At 57.3% G+C, this 21,741-nt stretch overlaps 1 protein-coding gene across 4 annotated transcripts; it reads left to right on the top strand.

The window, feature by feature from the left end:
* Positions 1-5,178: 5,178 nt before the first annotated feature.
* Positions 5,179-21,162, top strand: MDFI (MyoD family inhibitor). 4 transcript variants are annotated; one of them, XM_033864275.2, is made up of 6 exons: positions 5,179-5,341; positions 5,453-5,663; positions 7,190-7,276; positions 14,339-14,521; positions 17,592-17,816; positions 20,352-21,162. In XM_033864275.2, exons 1-6 carry the CDS (start codon positions 5,318-5,320, stop codon positions 20,606-20,608), a joined length of 987 nt encoding a protein of 328 aa, XP_033720166.1. In that variant the 5' UTR covers positions 5,179-5,317; the 3' UTR covers positions 20,609-21,162. The 4 variants fall into 4 exon arrangements, with proteins under 4 accessions (XP_033720166.1, XP_019805487.2, XP_033720168.1 ...); XM_019949928.3 differs by lacking the exon at positions 7,190-7,276; XM_033864277.2 differs by lacking the exon at positions 5,453-5,663 and having other exon boundaries at positions 5,240-5,341.
* Positions 21,163-21,741: the final 579 nt, after the last annotated feature.

Below are 21,741 nucleotides of genomic sequence, written 5' to 3'. Positions count from 1 at the left end.
GGTACGGCCTCTTTGGAAGACAGTTTGGAACTTTCTCAGAAAATTAAACATACTCTTACCGTATAATCCAGTAATCATGCTCCTAGGTATTTACCCAAATGAGCTGAAAACTTACGTCCAACAAAAACCTGCATACAGATGTTTATAGCAGCTTTATTCATAATTGTCAAAACTTGGAAGCAACCAAGATACCCTTCAATTAAAAAAATGGATAAAGAAACTGTGGTACATTTAGATAATGGAATATTATTCAGTGATAAAAAGAAATGGACTATCAAACCATGAAAAGACCCGGAGGAACATTAAATATATATTATTAAGTGAAAGAAGCCAATCTGAAAAGGCTACATAATGTATGATTCCAACTACACAACATTCTGGAAAAGGTAAAACTATGGAGACAGTTAAAAATATCAGTGGTTGGGACTTCCCTGGTGGTACAGTGCTTAAGAATCTACCTGCCAATGCAGGGGACATGGGTTCGATCCCTGGTCCAGGAAGATCCCACATGCCGCGGAGCAACTAAGCCCGTGCGCCACAACTACGGAGTCTGCGCTCTAGAGCCCGTGAGCCACAACTACTGAGCCCACATACCGCAACTACTGAAGCCTGCGTGCCTAGAGTCCGTGCTCCGCAAGAAGAGAAGCCGCCACCATGAGAAGGCCGCGCACAGCAAAGAAGAGTAGCCCCCACTCACCACAACCAGAGAAAGCCCGAGAAAGCCCACGCACAGCAACGAAGACCCAATGCAACCAAAAAAAACAAAAAAAAAATCAGTGGTTGTCAGAGGTTAGGGGGAGGGAAGGATGAATAGGTGGGGCACAGAGGATTTTTAGGGCAGTGAAAATACTCTGTACGATACTATAGTGGTAGATGCATGTCGTTATATGTTTGTCAAAACCCACAGAATGTACAATGCCAAGAATGAGCCTGAATGTTAGCTATGGACTTTGAGTGATAATGATGGGACAGTGCGGATCCATCAGTTGTAACAAATGTAGCACTCTGGGGGGCATGTGGGTGATGGGGGAGGCTGGGTATGTGTAGGGCAGGGGGTGCACGGGAACTCTCTATACTTTCCACTCAATTTTGCTGTGAACCTAAATCTGCTCTAAAAAATAAGTCTTTTTTTTCTTTTAAGACTGGCACTGTCCAGAAAATTTTAAGAGGTTTACTTATAATTGTTATAAAGTTGAATTACTTAAAAAAAAGAAGTTTGGAGGCCAGTGCCTAAGGGCATTTATACTTGATTAACAGCAGCTCAGAATTCATTAACTTCCCTGGGGGATGAAGAGGATCTATCCAGTAGAGGATCAGCCCTGAGACCCCTCCCTCCCCCCGGGGAAGATGGTGCTGAAGGGAAGGCTGTGAGGCTTACGCAAGTTGCTGAACCTCTCTGTGCTTCTGTTTCCTCACCTGTGAAATGGGGGAAATATTGGTACTTAATATTAATTGATATTTAATGTTGTGACTATTAAACTGGCTAATTCGTGTAAAGTGCTGTGAACTGTGCCTGTCGCATAGAGCACCAGGTAAGGTGCTGGACACATGCCATGTGAGGCTCCCCTTGCTTGCTGCTGGGTAAGCGTCAGGGAGGGCAGACCCGGGCAAGGGAGCTACCATTTACTGAAGCCTCTGGTGTTGTACCAGGTGCCCACTTAATTTCTCCCAATTGTGAAGTGGGAACCATCCTCCTGGGTTTACACAACAGAACTGGAAGCTCAGAGAGTTCAAATGACTTGCCCCAAATCACAGACCCAGGTAGAAGTGAGTGAGCCAGGATGCAAACTGGGTCTCCACGATACCAAACCAAGTCCCACTCTTTCTACGCTGCCAATTACCGATGAGACAGAGGAGGGGGGCCAGGACCATGCCTCCATCTCCAGCAGCCAGCTTGGAGGTGGGGGACACATCCTGAAGAATATCACAGTTCTCTCTCTGTGCTAAAGGCCATGTCAGGGATTGGAATGAGCACTGCAGTGGGCTTCAGAAACGTGGTACAAGGGACTTCCCTGGCGGTCCAGTGGTTGAGACTCCACGCTTCCACTGCAGGGGGCATGGGTTCAATCGCTGGTCAGGGAACTAAGATCCTGCATGCCACACAGCACGGCCAAAAAAATTAAAAAAGAGATGTGGTACAAGTCCCAGCTGCAACCCATACTAGTTGTGTGGCCATGGGCAAGTCACTTCACCTCACTGCGCCTCAGCTTCCTCACCTGTAAAATGAGGATAATAGCCTTCCGGACTGTGTGGGTATTAAAGGAAGCAACATGGGAGGGAGACGCAAGAGGGAGGGGACATGGGGATATAAGTGTATGTATAGCTGATTCACTTTGTTATACAGCAGAAACTAACACAACATTGTAAAGCAATTATACTCCAATAAAGATGTTAAAAAAAGTAAATTTTAATAAAAGAAAAGAAAGGAAGCAACAAATCTAGAACTACCCAGCAAGGGGCTGGCATATAGAACATACCCAACTCGTGTGTACCGAATGTGACACACCACCATCTTCTGATCACCAAGAATAGAAGAAAAGAAGAGAATCAGGCCTGGGGCCCAGAGCTGCCCTCCCACGGTCGCATGCCATGTCCTTGAGGAAGGGGGGATTACAGCCCCATTCTCCACTCTGCTCATTATGGAGGGTGTTCCTATCTAGTTGTTCGATTCCTATCCAGCATCCCCCTCCCCCCACTACACACAAACACACCCCCTTCAACACAGCCCTCTGCAGGGAGGTCGCGCCACAATGGCCTGCTCCCCATTCCCCAGGGTATGGAGACCAAAGCTATGGTCCAGCTGCGGAACCCAGCCCAGCCACTGACCAGCCCTGTGCCACAGACAGGAAGCCAGGAAGAGCTGTGCCTGCCTGCTGGACACTGGAGAGGGGTGGACGCCGGGGTCTGGAGCCTGGCCAGGCTCTGTAATCACATTGTGTGGAAGGGAGCGTACAGGAGAGCTGTGCAGGGTCACCCTTCGCTGTCTGGAGGGCTGTGGGGGTAGGGGGTGAGGATAAGCCCCAGGAGGCAGGAAACAGCACTGAGCTGGGAGTCTGGAACCATGGGATTTAGTAAGCTTTTGCCACCAACTCACTGCGTGACTTGCTAATGCCCCTTCCCCTCTCTGGCCCCTTGTTTTCCATCTGTGAAACGAAATATTTATTGAGCTCTCTGGGTCAGACCCAATTCTAGAGAATACCCTAGCAGACAAAGCAAAGTCTCCTCTCTCCTGGAGCTTTCATTCTACTAATCAACAAGAGGTGAAAGGTTTATGAAGAATAATCAAGTGGTGGGAAGGGACAGAGAGTGAACGGTCTGGGATGCCCTCTCTGAGAAGGTGACATAAGTAGAGGAAACAAGGAAGGGGGCCAAGTGAATATCTAGGGGAAGCACATTCTGGGCAGAGGGAAGAGCAAGTGCAAAGGCCCTGAGGCAAGCACATGGGGCAATTTGAAAACACAAACTCAGGGAGCAGCAAGCTGGAAGGAAATGAGTGAGGGGAGATGAAGGCGAAGGCAGGTCGAGCCCAGCTCTTGGAGCCTGAAGGCCATTGTAAGGACTTTGCATTTGACTCTGAACTGATCAGTGGGCCCCAGGAAAGCTGGGCCTGGGCTTGAATGCAGAGCCTACCTGGTGTTGAGGGGGGTGGTGAGGGGGGTGGAAGCATCTTCAGCCTCCCGCTCATTTACTCTGGGGTCCTAGCCAGGTCCTTCAGGAGAAGACAGGAATAGGCCAGGGACAACGGCGAGGTGTGTAAGGCCTAGAGTGAGTGAGGCTCAGGTGCAAAACTTAAGGGAGCATCAGAAAACTCGGTAATTACAATTACTCGGTAAGTACTCGGTAAACAATATTTTCCTGCAATATATCTAAAAATCAAAATTAATGCAAAAAAATCTATAATGAACAAAATGCCAATATTTTAAATAAAGACAGGGTCTAACCCTGAACTTGCATGATCCCATCTCACTGGCTTCACCCTAATCCTGTCCCTGTTTCCAATAAAACTTTATTTATAAAAATAGGCAGCAGGGGAATTCCCTGGTGGTCCAGTGGTTAGGACTTGGAGCTTTCATTGCTGAGGGCCTGGGTTCAATCCCTGGTTCCATCCTTGGTCAGGGAACTAAGATTTCACAAGCTGGGACTTCCCTGGTGGCACAGTGGTTAAGAATCCGCCTGCCAATGCAGGGGACACGGGTTCGAGCCCTGGTCCAGGAAGATCCCACACGCCGCGGAGCAACTAAGCCCGTGCACCACAACTACTGAGCCTGCGCTCTAGAGCCCGCGAGCCACGACTACTGAGCCTGCGTGCCACAACTACTAAAGCCCACGTACCTAGACCCCGTGCTCCGCAACAAGAGAAGACACCGCAATGAGAAGCTCGCGCACCGCAACAAAGAGTAGCCCCCGCTCACCACAACTAGAGAAAGCCCGCGCACAGCAACGAAGACCCAATGCAGCCAAAAATAAATAAATAAATAAAATAAAATAAAATTAAAAAAACAAAAACGATTTCACAAGCTGTGAGGCACAGCCAATAAATAAATAAAAATAGGCAGCTGGCTGACAGGGCTGTAATTTGCTGATTTGGCTTTTTAAAAATATTGAATTAAAACATTTTTTCATCTTGGCACCTTCCTAAATTTTGCACCCCAGAGGAACGCCCCACTTACCTCACCCTAGTCCTGGCCCTGGATAACAATGAAACTATTAGGTTGCACACGGAGGGCCCCAATGTTCATCCCTCCTGAGGCTCAGAGAGGTAAAGGGACTTCTCCAAGGAAACACGTGGACGGTGGAGTTGGGATCTGGAACTGGAGTCCCTTGCCTGGTCATCACACCATACTGTGTTTTGCCCTAGAATGTTGATTTTAATGAGTGCTGATTTTTTAAAACATTTTATTCAAGTATGGTAGCCATATAAAAAAGGGTACGTACCTTAAATGTTCAGCTTGCTGGATTTTCAAACTGAGCACACCTGTATAACCGGTATGTGGCATTAAATGTAACTAGTTTACATTTCCAACAAACCAGACATATTAATTAGTGTTGGGCCAGATTCCGAGGACTTTGGATCCCAAGCAGCTGATTTCGGACAGTAAGGCTGGGAGACTGGGCCGATCCAGAGTTTAGGGGCCCTGGATAGAGACTGAGAAGCAGGGAGGAGGCGGGGCGGGTTAGTGGTGTAGGGCTAGGGTCTGTGGTTAGGGAGGGGGCCCCACATTCAGGAGAGCACGGAGAGCGACGGTGGGGACTGCACTGGGGACCCTGTCCACCACCCCGCCCCCTTACGCCCTTCCACTTCCACTCCTGGCGGCGGATGAGGCCAAGCTCGCGGACCCAGGTAAGCTGGTCAGAATGCTGCAGTCGCCAAGCCCCGCGGGCGCGTCCCAGTGACTCAGCCCTTGCCGGGAAGGGGGAGTCCGCCCCGCTCCCCAGAATTTCCATACAACAGACTGATCCGGGCTGGCTCCTGGAGTTCCAGGCCGGGCCCCGCACCAGGCTGCGCGGCCGCGGGAGCCGGACCCCTTCCTCCCGGCCCGGGGGCCCCCCACTTCCGGCCGAAGCCACCTGGCCTCATCGCGGGGACGCGGCCTCGGGTGGCGAAAGCCCTGGGGACCACAGCGGTCCTGGCCTCGACGGCGCCGCGAGGACCTTCGAGCGTCGTAAGTAGCGACTGCGGGGACTGGGGGACAACAAGGAGAGGCCCCGAGTCCCTAGCTCGGCCCCCGCGTCCCAGCCCCAGCTTCAAGCCCAGGCTGGAAGGCGGGACCGGGAGAACAGGCCTGGCGCCACCGTCGCCTCCCTAATTGCTCACGGCCCCTCGTGGTGGGGAGCCCATACTCGGCTCCGAGGAGTCCTTGGTCTAGCTGTCACCACAGCGGGCGGTCCCACCTGATCATCCCATGGGCCCGCCCACCCCCACCCAGCGGGCCGCAGGCTCCATGCCCTCCCCCATCCTCGGGGACCTGCTCCCTGGGCGACGCTGAGGGTCCCTGAACTCCCCTCACCCCGACTCTCTGGCCACGGCTCCTTCCTAACCCCGGCCCTGAGGAGGGACCCAGCTCACAATTCCAGATGTGTCGCCGCGCTGCCCCCGCCGGGAGGGGCTCCCTGTCTCCCCTTTCCCGAGCGCCCGTAATTTGGAAGGCCTCGGATTCCTGTCTGGAGCCAAAAGAAAGGCTGAACTCGAGAACCTCTCTTTGCCTCCAAAGTTGGGTTTCTGACCAAATTCCCACGCACGGCTGGTGGAGGTGGGGGAATTAGGGCTGCTCTAGGACACGGGATGCTAGGTGGTCACTAGCCGGATTTCCCGGAGGGACAACTTCTGGTCTGTGCCCAGGCTTAGGACCCCGGGGCAGAGACCAAGGGGGTGGGCAAAGGGTGCCTGAGAAACTTGATCACTCCCACCTTTGGGACAACGAGATTTGGGGGCCACAAATATTCAGACAATTGGCTCGAGGTGGTTGTGGTCACCATGGTTTCTCTCTCTCTCCCTCGTTCTCTTGCTTTTTCAAAAACTTTCGCAGAGTTTAGGACAGGCGAAGGGGAACGCGCGCGGCCCCTTTTGCACGCCCCCCGGGGCGCTGGGCCTGGGAGGGGGGCGGGGATCTGGGGAGACTGGGCCCAGCTCCGAGAGCGCGGAGGAAACGCGCGGAGCCGGCTTCCTGTGGGGGCTCCAGCCGCAGCGCCCCGCGGACAGACGTGTCCCGCCCAGGCAGCGCCAAGTCCGGCGCGGGGGAAGGGACGTGGGTGGGGGGGCGCCTGGGAAGGCGAGGAGGGGGCGGGGAGAGGGTGGGCCGGGGAGGAGGGGAGGGAAGAGGAGAGGCAAGCAGGGAAGGAGCGAGGGGGCTACAGGGAAAGGAGGCAGAAGGAAGCGGGCCAGCGGCGCGCGCTGGCGCCGAAATGGGAGAAAGGAGCGAGTGAGAGGGAGGGGCGCGGAGCGAGCACAGTGGCGCCGAGTTGCCCCTGGGCTGGGGCGCTCGCGGCCGTCGTGCATGGCAGGCCCAGCGCAGTGATCCCCGCGGCGCGAGAGAGCGGCGCGCAGCTCGCTCGAGTAAGTCGGTCGGGGGCCGGACTGGGAAGGGATGGGCGCACGGCTGCCGCTGGATCGCCCTCTGCCCGGCCCCCTTTTCCACTTTCGCGCGCGCGGGGACCTTCCGCTCCGCCCGCTGAGCCCTGTTTCCCGCAGGTCCCGGGCCGATGTCCCAGGTGAGTGGCCAGTGCCCCCCTCACTGCGACGCGCCCCATGGAGCCCCCAGCGCAGCCCCCGGCCCAGGTAGGACCGGGGATGGAGAGCTAGACTGGACGAGAGCCGGGTAGGGGGTTGGGGGCGGTGGTCATTCTCCCCCCTCCTCCCTGAGAAGCGGGGAGAGGGTTCGGGTAATCTTGAGTGGAGGTGGAGGCGAGGAATCTGGGTATCGGGGACCGGGTCCAAGGAGAGTGGAGGGCTGAGGCGATGGGGGTAGGGCCCGAACGGAGGCGGTGGCCGCGCCAAGTTGGCTCCAACTCCCCACTCCCAACACCAGACACACACACACCGCAGTGTCTGTCTGTCCGTCTGGGATTTGTGTCCCAGCCTTTTCTGCCCAGTGTGTAAATATTTATGGGGGCCTCAGGCGGGGTGGGGGTGTCTGAGTCTTTCTCTCCTTCCCTTCCCCCAACCCAACCAGAGCCTAGTGCTTCCAGAAAACTTTTGTCCGACAGGACCCGGCCCCTCCCCTCCTTGCCATTTCGTCTCGCTCGTCTTCCTCCCCACCGGGGCCCGGCCAGTCCCCACCACCCCTACCCTGCAGGGACACGCGCGCGCGCGCGCACACACACACACACACACACACACACACACACACGTTTTATCTCCTTCTCCGCCTCTCTCTTTCTCTCTCTCCCTCTCTCTCATTCACTCACCCTAATCAAGTGCTCACCACCCGAGTGAAACACCCCTTCCCTCAACTCACAGGGTCTGTAACCTCCCTGGGATTCCTGCAGGCGCCTCCCAACCCGGGAGGGTTTGTGACTTCCTGAGGGTGTCCAAGGAGGGGGCAGAGGGGAGTCCTGGGGCTGTGGCTCTCAGTCAATCCCCTCACCATACACATGTGAGCTGAGGCTCACAATGGACCACAGGGACAGGGAGAAGTCAGGAACATCTGGGATTTGTTGCGGGGGGCTGGAGGGGTTGCATGCAGGAGTACAGGCCCAGATTTCATGCCTTTAATCCCAGCTCTAGGTTAGTCTAATCTTCTGCCTTCCTCTCACCCAGCCCCATTTGCCCTTTCTCCCCTCTTTGAGTCTCTGAATAACGGAGGTCTGGTCCTGGACCTCTGACACTAACTCCCTGCATGGCCTTGGACAAGTTCCTTCCCCTCTCTGGCCTCAGTCTCCGTATCCGCCCATGGGAGCTGGTCTGCCCGTTTGGAGAGGCCCAGGTCTACCTGGTGTGGATGCTGGCCCTTTGGAGACCCAGGGCTGTGGAGGTGCGGGGTGAGGCTGGGGGTCTCCTAGAGTGAGGACAAGTGGGAGACGTTTGGTCAGGGGCCGGCGTGTACGTGAGACTAGTGTGTCTGCTGTGCATCCCACCAGCCCTCAGATTCCCCCCTCTGTGGGGACCCTGGAGTAGGGACTTCTGGGGAATAAACTCCGCCAAGAGCTGGGCTCCTGCAGCCTGGAGAGAGGGCTAGGGGCAGAGGCCTGGGAAGGCTCTTTCTCTGTCCCTCGCCCCTCCTCTCTTTCTCAGCCTCCTGCTTCTCTCCAACTCTCCCATTCTTCCCCTGCTTATCCATTTTCTCTGCTCTCGCCTCCACTCCTTCCTTCCAAGATCCTCGCCCCTGTGTGACCCATTTCGAGCCCCAGTAGGGAAAGAAGGGGCTGAATGTGCTGGGGGCAGGGGCAAGGGCCAGGGTGGGCCACTGGGAGGGTTAAGCCCTGGGCTGTAACTTGAGGCCCCCCAGTGCCCCAGCGAGCCCCCTCCCCAGCCTGGGCTGGGCCAGACAATGTGGCTTTCATAACACGAGGAGGCCTGGCTCTGCTGCCTTGGGAGAATGAGCCTGCTGCCCAGGAAGCCCAAACCGCAAGAGACCGAGCCAAAACCCCACAGACGCCTAAATCGGAGCCCAGAATCCCCCACGCTCCCTGCTGAGCGCTGACAGAACAGCACGGCTGAGGCCCTGCTGGCAAGCTAGCCAGGGAGCAAGTCAGCCCCTCCCGCAGCCACCCAAGATGCAGACAGGGGTGCAAGGGGACCCAGGGCAGCTCTGGTAGGGGAAGGTGGCCAGGCCTGCGCACCCTTGGCTCCCCCTGTGGCCTCTTCCCCGTCCAGCCCCGAATGCCCCAGGAGCCTGGCTCCCTAACCCACAGATTTCTGTCCAGCACTGTGGCGTCACGTTCCTGCTCTTGGTTCTAAATTGAATTTCCTGGGGAATTGGAGCCTTCAGACCTAAAATAAAACCAACTGGACCCAGCCTAACTGGCCATCTCAGGCCCTCACAAGTCCTTAGCCTGGTGACCCGAGCCTGTGACCTGTGTGTCACAAGTGTGTATCAAGCGAGTCCACATTCTTGCCTTCTTGGTGCTGGGCACCAACCCTAATTCTCACCTTCTCGTTCTCTCTCCTCCTGACCTGGGGCTCCAGGCCCCAGAACTCAATCCTCAGCAACAGACATTTGCTAAGCAACTCCTGGGGGTGCAGAGACAGACCGGGGCTGCAGTCTGATTGAGGACCCACACTTCACTCCCTAGTTACAGTTCACAGCAGGGAACCCTGGATGCTGAGTTCTCAGTAAGTGGCCACTCCGAGGAGAGACTATTGGCTCGAGGGTCAGGGAAGGCTTTCTGGAGGAAGAAGTGAAACTCCAGCTGGGTCACGAAGGATGAGCTGGATTTGGGGAGAGGGGAGAGGTAGGACATTCTGATCAAGGGGAACAAGATAAGCTTCCCCTTGATGGGGAAGCTTGGATGGATGGGGCAGAAGTCCCTGTGGTGGCCTGGGGCCATGGAGAGGTCGGCCGGCCTGGAACATAGGATCCTGGTCCATTGAGTAGGCTGAAGATATAGACCAAGGCCTTGGATACCAGGCCAAGGAAAGATTGGAATGTGGGGCTTTGGTCACTACTCTCTGAGCAGATCAGATCCTGGCCCTCTCTCTGCAGAGATGGTTGGAGCTCCAAAGGGGAAGGCTGGGTCCACTGTCCACGAAGACACGAGAGGGCTGGGCAGGAGGCACCAGGCACTGGAACTTGGGGACGAGGGCCCTGTGGACACTTTCCAGGCTTGGAATGAACGCTTCCCACCTGGAAGAGGTCCCCCGAACTCCTTCTCCATCCAGGAACAGCAGGCGGAGGGAGCGCACAGGGTCTGGCTGAAGTTTGAGTCTCTCTGCTTCGCTCTCGGGCTTATGGATTTAAACGTGACTTTTCCACCCTAGAACTCAGGGCATTGACCTGAACCTTATCCCGTGTTGGGGATGAGAATATGTCGAGGCACACGGGCTCTTGCCTTTCTGTGTTTCCCCCTTGGAGATGGGGACTCTTGAGAGAAGTGCAGGGCTAGGGCTTCTGCTCAGAGACGCCACCAGCGTGGCTGGCCCGCTGTGCACGTTATTATTTTTTTAAGTTTATTTATTTAGTTAGTTTTGGCTGCACCGTGCTGCATGCAGGATCTTAGTTCCCCAATCAGGGATCGAACCCGTGTCCCCTGCAGTGGAAGCGCGGAGTCCTAACCACTGGACCGCCAGGGAATTACCCCCTGTGCACATTAGAAAAAGGTGGCTCTGGTGGGGCCCCAGCCAGGGACTCCAGCCCCACCCCCACCCGGGGCAGATGCCTTCACACACAACTTGCGTTTCTTGTCCACACAGTGGCCCTTGTCCTTTGCTGGCCTCCCATCCTCCTGGAGTTTCTCCTCAGAGATGTTCTCCTCTCTGTGGCTGGGCAGGGGTCTCCTGGTCGCAAGAAGGAAAGCTGGGCGCTTTCTGTCTTCTGATGGTTGAGCACGTGGGCTCCGCCTCTAGTCTGGTTTTTCAGCTCCGTGTGCTGCAGGGAGAGCCATTTCTTCTCCAGCATCTTGGCGTCGGGGCCCCTGGGCAGCATGTCACCCGCAGACCAGGTCCTCCTGCCACTTCTTGCTCCTTCTCTGCCTGCTCCCACATCTCTGGGCCCTCAGCACAGTTTCCCCTTCTGCCCTCAGCGCTGCTCCCCCAGTGTCTGCTGGGTCCCCTCCGCAGCCCTTCCGGCTCCAGGAGGTCTGTCCCTCAGTGTTTCCAGGTCAAGATGACTGGACTGGACCTGGTTTCCTTCCAAGGTCTGATGCTCACCCCAGAATGGCAGGTTTCCTGCAGGAGGGGCCTCCTCGGGACTTTGTCTGTGCTCTCTGTAATTTCCTGTTCCCACCAGATTCAAGGTCACCAGCCCTGTAGGTGACTTAGGAGAGACTACCCAGAGAGTGGCAGGCCACACAGGGGTAGGAGGGCCCAGGTGAGGACCAGTCTCCTGACTCCTAACCTTCCTCCCTCTTCAACCCTGGGGCCCAAGACGCTACAATCCTGGCTCCTTCCACTGCAGGACTGACAGTGTCACCTCTGTGTGCCCTGGTGACCCCAGGAGAAAGCCTGGGAAGTGACCACAAGGCCCACCGTGCCTCAGTGATCATTCTAGTCTCCCCTCGTTCATGCCGTAGCTGTTCACACTGGGCTCTTGGCTTCTGCTGGTTTTCTCGAAAGGTCCTCTTCCCCTTCTTTGCTGACTGATTGATTATTTAATACCCAGCGTAGGCATTGCCTTCTCCAAGCAGCCTCCTAGACACACACACACACACACACACACACACACACACACCCCTGGGGTAAGTGCCCACCTTCTGTGCTCCCACAGTTCTTAGATGCCCCTGCTGTAACTCTTGCCCTGCGGTGTATGTGACCGACCCCAACCCCGACAGAGAACTCCTGGGGGAGTGACCAGGTTTTCTCATTTTGGTCCACCCAGTGCTTGACGTATTGAGAGGTGCGTCGTAGCTGTTACACCAAACAGCACAGGAAGGAAGGAGGAAAGGAAGGAAGGGAGAGCAGGGAGGGCAGGCAGGGGGATGGGCAGGTGGAAGGGTATGTGAGTGGCCCCCTGCATGCCACGCTCTGCTGAGCGTTTCATTTACTCTTTGAAACCCTGAGGGACGAGCATGGTGAGCCCCCTTTCACACACGGTGACCCAGTTCCTGGTAACTCGCCCAAGCTGGTATCTGGTAAAAACCAGGGCTTGGGTCTTCCAGCTGCTGGCTCAGGCCTTTGTCACTACACCACCTGGGAGAGCCAGCACTCCGCTTCAGGGCTTTGGCAAGACGCCTCTAGGGCCAGAGGCTGGAGCTGGGCAGCCCCCTCCCTTTCTGGGAATTAGGACTCAAGCCGTGAGCCTCCCTCTCCAGGCCAGGTTGGTCGTGGCCCTCCACTGTCCTGTCCCGTCTGTGCTGCTGTAGACCAGGCTCTGGGCTGGGAGAGGCGCCATGGAGCAGGTGGCCTGGATCCCCCTTGGGGGTCATCTCTGCTTCCCTGCTCCCCCTCGTCCGAGCCCTGCGATCTTCCCAAAGCCATTTGACCTCTCATTAACGCACAGAGCTCTCAATAGGCCCAAGGAATGGATGGGGCTGGAGGGACCTGCCCCCTGCCTCCCTGGGCACCAGGAGGGGTTCCCAGCACAGAACTGCCACCGTTCAGGAGTGGTGGGAGCCCCAGCCCTCCCTGCACCCTGTCCCAGCTCCAGGCAGGGTCAATGGTTTCCCTAGGCAGGTGGGAGCATGCCGGCTGCTCTCTGTACCACCCACGTGGGGTCCCTGGGGCCTCGGTCCCCCTGGCCGTGGGGGACCAGGGTCTTTGGAACGAGGATTGTTCAGGGGTCTCTGAGCCCCTGGATCGTCCCCTCCCCTCAGGATGCTCCCATCCCCCAGACCTACTTGCCCAACCTGCATTGGTCCCTCTAATGGTCTCCTTCCCTACCCCTCCGCCCCCATTTGGAGACGGCTCAGGGAAGGAACCCCTGTGTAAGGCCCTCTGCTCTGATTCGTTCTGTTACTGTTTCCAAGACCAGCTCTCGTCTCTCTCTGTCGCTGTGGGCGTGTCTCGTGATTTCTGTGTGTGGTGTGTACGGGTGGGCGCTGACCCGTTACTCTCTGGGTTTCATCACCCTTTCTCTTCATCTTTCTCTGTGGCTCCCTGTGTCGCTCTCCTCTCCCTGGACCCTTTGGTCTCTGTGTCTCTCTGAGTCTCTCATTTCTGTCTCCCCTGCTCCCAGTGCGGCTTGGGGGAGGGGCACCCTCTTGAGGCCCCTGTCATTCCCACTGCACGACCTGGGGGCTGATGGGAGGCCCAGGCTGCACCCTGTCATTGCCCAGCCTGGCCCCTGGCCCCATGACCCTGGGCTTCACCCTTCCCGTCCACCCTCAGGCCTTCCCACGCCCAGTCACCTTTCTGCCACCCTGCCCCACCTCTCAGCCCCCAGAACTTTCCTCCCCTGGGCCCAGGGGCCCCTAGTCCTGCTGCTCAGGAGCCGTAGGTGGCTCCGTTTCTGCCTTCCGCCCACCCTGCACAGAGGGGCCGAGCCATTCACTGTAATTACATGTGGCTGCCGTAGGCCTCTTCCAGCCCTCTTGGGCCGTCTCCCCGTCTCTCTTCCTGCCCGGAGCCCCTCCGCCTCACCCCCCAGGGTTCTCTGACTCTTTCTCTTGCTATCATCCTCTTTCTCGGCCCCAGTTGCTCGCTGTCTGTCTCCCTCTTGCTCTGTCTGTAGCCCACTCCCTCTCCATCGCCTCTGCCTCTGATCTCACCTTTATCTTTCTCTCCATCGCTGACTTTCGCTCAATTGCTGAGTCTCCTGCCTGTCCCGGGCTGTCTGTCACTGGGCGTCTGGGGTGCCCTCCTCCGCGCCCAATCTCCCACGTTCTGATGCACTGTCTGTCTTTGCTTCTACCTTCCACTGTGCCTTCGATTCTTTCTCTCTCCATGTCACTCTGGATGCCTGTCCCTGTCTCCCCATCACTGCCTGTCTCTTCTCTCCTGCGCTGTGTTTCTGCCTCCCCCCACTTCCCTTATACCATGCATCTCGGGCCCCACTCCCTGACGGTGCGCGCACACACACACACACACACATGCACACGTACACACCCTTGCTCGTTCACGGGCTGTGGTTTGGGAACTTTCTATTCTAGACTCTGGCACTGTTGCCAGATAGGGTAAGGGCTGTGTAACTGGTACTGAGTCCGAGAATGAGGGCTCACGGCATTCTGGGCCACGGGAAGGGGACCAGGGCTGGGCAAACAGGAGGGCACCAGGAAAATGTCCTTCAGTCGTCTTCTTTTTCCCTAGCTCAGACCCTATCCCTCCTGCCTGGGCTGGAGGTAGTGACAGGATCCGCTCAACCTGCGGAGTCAGCGCTAGAGGAGGGCTCCCTGGAGGAGGCGGCACCCTTGATGCCCCAAAGCAATGGCCCTGGGGCCTCCCAGGCCCTGGACAGCACTGACCTCGACATCCCCACAGAAGCTGTGACACGTGAGTCCTAGGGGTCAGGGGATTGGGATGGCAACATGTAGGGGTTGCTCTAGGGAATCCAATGCAGATGGGCTGGCAGAAATGCCGTGGGTGCCTGTGGGAGCCTAGCGGTGGGCCAGGACCTTGAGGTGTGGGCAGTGGAAAGGTATAGGACGTTGCCCTTTCTGTCTAGGAAGAAGACCTCCACATACAAAATGATTCGGATAAATTAGTTCAAAATGAGTGTGGACAGGCTCCAGGCAATGTGGTTCAGGACAAGAGAGCGTGAGGCCAGGGCCAGGGAGCCAGAGCCTGAGGCAGCCCAGCCTTCAGCGTGTCAAGAGCAAACCGGCAGGAGAGACACCCGCAGTTGCTCTCTGCAGAAAGGAGCAAAACTCAGCTCTATTCCCAGGTTTAGCTCAGTGTCTCCAAGGAAGTCCTGGAGGGGGAGAATTCGCCACTGTCACCCTCAGAAGCAGGGGAAGGGACACCCAGAATCATTTTGTGATTACCAGTAAGATCCGCAAGATCTACGGACGCATCGGCACTTCCCAACTTTCTTTCCCTGCGTGATCTCACGCACTTTCCAAATTGGCCTGTATTGAGGCAGCAGGATAGCCCTTGCCGAGCGCGTTTTACAGATGAGGAAACTGAGGCACAGAGACCCACTCTCCCTGAACACAGGCTGCGGAGCTCAGGTCTCCTGGCCCAGTGCTCTTTCCTACGCCTGCCTGCCCAGCTGGCCTGGCCGAGGGTGGAGCCGCCTTCAGCCAGGGCATCTGGGGTAAGTCAGGGTTACTAAATCCTGCTAGTGCACTGCCCTCCAGACACACCCACCAGCAGAACTGAGAGAAAGAGGTGAATGCCGTGGTCACGGAGGAGGGGGCCTGGATGGGAGTTGGACAGACACCCCTGTGTCTATGGGCCCTGAGTGTTTGCTTTGTGACTCAGCCACCACGACCACTGCCACGGCCATGGCCACAGGCGAGCTCTGTGTCTGCCCCAACTTCCTGGGCCCTTAGCTCACCACACGCTCCCGCCCTCTGGGCACTGTGCCCATGTTTAGGCAGCAGGGCAGGGGGCACCGAAGCTGGCCAAGGACTCAGCCCAGTCACTCACCATGGGGCCAGGAGGTGGGGGCAGGATGATTCAGGCCTGGCCACTTCCCCTGGCCTTACCCCTGTTTACCCAGATGCAGGTCAGCCACTGCTCAGGGCCAGAGGCTCCCAGCACGGTCCTCCCCAGAGCCCTGTCTCCCATTGTATCCCTGACTCCCCAGCTTGTCCTCAGCTCCTTTCTCCCAATCTCCATCCCCTCCCCGCTCCATTTCCTAGCTGTGGAACCTCTGGCAAGTTTTACCCTTTCTGGGCCTCAGTTTTTTCATTTGCAAAATGGGCTAGCAATAGTAGATCTGTTTGATGCTTAAGGAAGTTACTACTGGGAATTGCTGGTGGTCCAGTGGTTAGGACCCAGCACTTTCACTGCCATTGCCCAGGTTCAATCCCTGGTCAGGGAACTAAGATCCCGCAAGCCACTCGGTGTGGCCAAAAAAAAAAAAAAAGCACATAAGGAAGTAGTTACTACACTTAGAGCTCTTAACACTGTGTGTGTCTGGCACCTAGTCACAGCTCAAACCATGTCAGCTACTAGTTATGAGAGTAGTGATCCCGGCTCCTTGCCTCTCTGCTCTCGGAGTCCCAGCTTTTAGCCTCCAGGCTGGTCCCACTTCTGACCCTTCGCTGTGTGACCTTGGACAAGTTACTCTACTTCCCTGGGACTCGATTTCCTCATCTGTAAAAGGAGGATACTGCCCTCTAGAGATACTGAGAACAATTTGCATGCCAAACGCTCCGAACAGTGCCCGGCGCGCACTGCGTGCCCAGCGTGTGCTCCCACCGTTACTAAAAGGCCCGGCCCCCTCAGTTAGGGGAAGCGCTGAGGCCCCCTTCCGCTCTCCTCAGCCTCCAGCTCCTGCCCCAGACACCCACTCCTGCCACAATCCAAACCCAGAGACCTGGCCCAGAGGGAGCTGGGGATCTAGACCACAGGGCCTGAGAGATGTAAGTGCCCCACGTTCACGTTTACTGAGGGTCCTCAGGGCCAGAGGGTCCCGCCCAGGAGTCAGGGGCCCTGAGCAGAGGGATCCTCGAACTCTTGTGACCCCTTCTCAGACTTCACACACACACACACACACACACACACACACACACCCCTGCCCTCATCTCTTGAGACACACACACACACACACACACACACATCCCTGCCCTCATCTCTTGAGAACAGAACCATGCCATCCAGGTGGGCAAACCTGAGGGAAGGAACGGGGTGTCTGGGGGGATCTCCAGGGCCAGCCTCCCCACAGCCCACTGATAAAGCTGTTTTGTTTCCTCAGCCTGGGATGCGGACCCAGGGTTCCCAGCTTCTGGGGTCTCCCTGCTTGGCCTCCCTTTTCCCTTCTCCCCCTCCTCAGACCCAAGGGGCCCCTCAGCAAGCCCTTTCTGCAGGTGCCCCACAGAGGCTGGATGGGGCGGGGAGCTGGAGGTGGAAGGAGCGGGAGATAGGGGGCTGCTCTGAGGAGCCCCTGATTCCAGGGCCAGGGCATTCATCTCCAAACAGATGTTTCCAATCAATCACCTGGCACACGAAGGGCAAAAGCAGCAGGGGGCTTGGCAGGGGCCGAGGTGACGCTTAACTGCTTCCCTGCTGCCCCTCCACCCCCAACTGCCACTGCTCTCGCCAAAATCCCAGGACCCCAAGAGCAGGAGAGTGGATTTCACGTCGGGTAAGAAGGTGGGGTCCAGGGCCCTGAGCCTCTCCCTTTGCCTTGCACCTCTGTCTTTTCTGGAATGAGCATGGACCTGGGAGTCAGGAGCCAGGCTCGACTCTGTGGCTGTTTCATGATGTGCCACTGGGCAAGTCAGTTTCCCTGGGCCTCAGTTTCCCCATCTGCAAAATACAGATCAGCTAGATGACCTGTGGTGTACTAGGAACAAAGCAGGCAGGATTCAAGCAGAGCCCCGGGAGGCTGTGCGGGGACTCCCCCCCCACCAGCTTCCCCTTCCCCCATTGCCCTTTCTCATCATCTTCCTAGGCCAGCCTCAGGGGAACCCCTTGGGCTGCACCCCACTAGTGGCGAATGGCTCTGGCCACCCCTCGGAGCTGGGCAGCACCAGGCGGACAGGGAACGGTGCCCTGGGTGGCCCCAAGGCCCACCGGAAGTTGCAGACACACCCATCTCTAGCCAGCCAAGGCAGCAAGAAAAGCAAGGGCAGCACCAAGTCTGCTGCCTCCCAGATCCCTCTCCAGGCGCAGGAAGGTAAGCACCCCATCTCGCCTCCCTCTGGGAGAAGCCTCCAAAGCTGGCTTCCTCGAAGTCTGATGCAGGGGCCAGCGGCAGCATCTTTGCAAGGTTGCCGGTTAGAAGTGCAGCATCTCAGCCCCACGCCAGGTCCACCAGATCTGAACCTCTGGGTGGGGCCCGGGAGTCTGGGTTTTAACAAGCCCTCCAGGGAGTCTGATGCAAGACTCTTAAATCAGAGAACCTTGCAGAGGACACATGTTGGGTAAGGTAAGGCACGTGTGAGTTCTCAAGGCCAACCCCTTCTCATTCCCTACTCTCCCAGAGTTGCTCTAACAAGAAATGGAGCCATCTGGGCTCATCCAGCTTAAGCCACCTCATTTCTGGAAACAGAAATTTTCCTTGAGGAATGGACCATCTGTTGAGTGAGAACACAGCACTTAGCGTAATAAAATGATGCACCATCAGATGCTTAATTGGGGGCGGGATGGGGGCTGCAAGGTTCAGTGGGAGGTCAGAGCACCCAGATATACCAGCCATTGTTCCTGCCACACAGAGGTCCTCTGAGGGACTGACCTGGGCAGCCAGGTCCCCCTCCCCACCAGGCATCAGTTCGGCAGGGGTGACGGCTACCTGTAGCCCAGGGATGCTTGACCTTCACCCCAGAACTTTTAAGTAATTTCTGCCGATGCTGGGGGACTCTGGCTGGTCCTCTGCAAACAGGATTCAGTGTACACATTTGCACACAATGTGTTCATGACTTTCATCCCCCAGAGCACATTCTGCCCAGCAGGCTTGTTTATGAAGGGGGTATTCATGCATCTGAAGTGAACTGGGCATCTGCTGTGAGCCAGGCACTGTGCTGTGTGCTGGGTACCCAGGCCATGGCCTCATAAAGCTCTCATCAGAGAGAACCAAACAGGTCATCACTCTGTGATGTGATACAAGATAAATGATGAGTGATGACGTGAACTCAGGGGGACACCCACACCAGCCCAGAAAGCTGGGGAAGGCTCTGCAGGTGTCTGAGCAAGCCTTAAAGGATCCGTAGGAGGATCTAGCCGGGGTGCCTTAGCACAGAGCTGAGAGCTGGCTAGTGTGGCTAGATTATGAAGTTCCAGGTGAGGAATGGTGGGAGGTGAGACTCCAAGCAGACCGGGACTTCCGCGGTGGAGGGTACATACTAAGCTGGATAGTGGGTCTAGACTTCATCTGGAAGACAGTAGGGAGCTTCGAAGGGTTTTAAGCAAGGTGGTGACCTCATCAGATTTGCACCTGAAGAGAACTTCCTTATCCAGTTTGCCGATAGATGGCAGGGGTTCCAGCTGTGCGAGCCCCCATTCCCTGTACACAGGACTGAGTGGGGGCATCAGAGCCTGCATAGTGATGTGAGACTCCCACAGGACCAGTAGCCTCGAGCCAGGGGCCCGCCTGGTCAGGGGAACTGGACACTGCCCATGGCCCGACCCCTGCCAGCCCAGCATCTTGGCAGCACGCCAGCGGTTCAGAACACCGGCTGCTGAGCCAGCACCACCGCGTACCAGCTGGGTGCCCAAGGCAGGATCGTGTGTTAATTCGCTTCCTGTGTATTTACTCAGCACCCACGATGTGCCAGGCACCGGTCTAGGGACCGTAACAGCCAAAGACGCCGGCCCCTGCGGTGCTTGCCCTGTAGTAGGCGGGGAGAGCTGTGTAAGCCGCGGGAGGTGCTAAGTCCTGGGCGGGGAGGCAGAGCAGGCGCCGGCAAGGGGGTGGGGCTGGGGCCCGGCAGTATTGAAGAGGGTGCTCCCGGAAAGCCTCCCCGAGAGGGGACATTTGGGCAAAGACGGAGGGGACAGAATGAGCAGAGCACGTATCTGGGGCTGGAGCACCGGGGGGACAGGGGGCAGTGCCTGCATGACCAGGAGTAGCCAGTGCGGCCACAGCAGAGGGGTCTGGGGAGGGGCCGTCGGGGCTACTGGGAGCGCTTGGGCTTTTCCTCCTGTTGAGGCGGAAGCCACTAGAGGGTTCTGAGGGCAGGAGGGGTGGAATGCAACAGAGGTTTTTCAAGGGTCCTTCCAGCCTCCATGGGCGGAGTAGGTGCGTGCGGGCCGGCAGCAGTAGTCAAAGGCAGGGAGTGGGGAGACCAGCGAGGATGCAGTTGCTGTCACCAGGCAAGAGCTGAGCAGAGTGGTAGGATTCTGGAGAGATTTTGAAGTGACTTCTCTGTGCCTCAGTTTCTTCATCTGTAGAGAGGGGCTAATACAGCCCCACCTCAAGGAGTTGTTGCAAGTTTAAATGAGTTTAATTCGTGCACACTTAGAACAGTGCCTGGAACACGTCATCCCTCCGTGTTCGTTAAATAAATGACCGAGGGTGGTCAAAGCAGGGACTCGGGATCCAGGCTGCCGGGGCTCAGACCCTCACTCCACGTAACTCTCCGTGTCTCGGGGTCACCTGGATGGTGGGTCCCCATTTCACGGAGCCGGGGAAGGGCTGCACGAGCGTTATCTCTGCATTCAGTGAGCCTGCCGCCCGCGGCTGGTCCCCGGCCCCTGGCCATCTCGCCTGCAGACTGCTGCGTCCACTGCATCCTGTCCTGCCTGTTCTGCGAGTTCCTGACGCTGTGCAACATCGTCCTGGACTGCGCCACGTGCGGCTCCTGCAGCTCCGAGGACTCGTGCCTCTGCTGCTGCTGCTGCGGCTCCGGCGAGTGCGCCGACTGCGACCTGCCCTGCGACCTGGACTGCGGCATCCTGGACGCCTGCTGCGAGTCGGCCGACTGCCTGGAGATCTGCATGGAGTGCTGTGGGCTTTGCTTCTCCTCCTGACCCGCGGTGCCCCCAGCTGTCACACGAGGCTGGACCGCCCCCTCCCCCGGGCCTCTCCCACCCTCCCCGAGCCCTCTCGGAACCCCAGCCCGGTGAGAGGGCGGTGCTGGTCCTCCTTGCTGGTTTCCCTGGACAACAGCACCTAAGACCTGGGGGGAGGGGGGACCGTTCCTGGCTCAGCTGCCAGGGCTGCAGAACACTGTGAAAGTTGGGGGAGGGGGCCGGGACATGGGGGAGGCTGGGGTGCTGGGGCTGTGCGCTTTTCTACCTCTCACTGCCCCTGTGCCTGCCTCCCCCCTCCCCTGCCCCCAGGCTTAGAGGACAACAAAATGTGAAAAGAGACGCCCCACCTGACCTCAGCTAAGCCCCTCCCTGGTCTCCCCTCCTGTGGGGCCTGACCCATACAGTGACCCCAGAGGGCAGGGCTGGGCTTGGGCCCAGGGTGGGGTGGGAGGGGGGAAAGGTATAGAAAAGACTGGAAGGGGAGAGGGAGGGAATGGAGGGAAGGTCTGTTCTATTTGTTGCTGTAAATAAAGATATGGGTCCATCTCACATTTCCTCAGGACTCATGAGTGATGGCCATGGACCACGACTCTGAAAACCAAACACTCCCACAACCCCCTACAAAGTTCCGAGACGGATGGGGCTTTCCTGGCCTCCGAGGTCCCCTCCCTTGTTTCATGTTCCCCCCTGAGGGAGGGAAGGAAGACGGGTACACACGCCCCACCTTTATTTCCTTCCCTGCCGAAGGGACGGAGAAGCCCAGAAAGGGAAGAGTTAACCCTTGGCATAGAATTAATTAACAGCAGATGTGTTCAGGTTTTGATTAATTAATCTCCTGCTGACTCCTGCTTCTCGAAGCCATGGTGGCTCCAAGGCATAGGGTGACGCCTATGTCAGTGGCAGAGAAGGGCCTGGGGAGGGGGCAACCCTGGGCCCCCGCACAGCCAGGGCTGCACTGGGAGGCAAGTTTGGCCTGAATGGAGGTCACGTGGCCCAGCCTCAGTTGTCCCCCTGATTTCCAGGGGCCCTGAGATAGAAGAAAACTGTCAGGGCTGGCGGGAGCCTCAGAGGTCAGGTGTCCAGAGCCCTTGGGTGCAGGAAGGAGGGGCAGACCAGAGCACTGAGGCCGA

Source organism: Tursiops truncatus, chromosome 10 (assembly GCF_011762595.2).
Source record: "Tursiops truncatus isolate mTurTru1 chromosome 10, mTurTru1.mat.Y, whole genome shotgun sequence".
NCBI classification, from domain to species: Eukaryota; Metazoa; Chordata; class Mammalia; order Artiodactyla; family Delphinidae; genus Tursiops; species Tursiops truncatus.
Note: the sequence above shows the minus strand (reverse complement) of the source record. Positions and strands in the feature narration are given on the sequence as shown.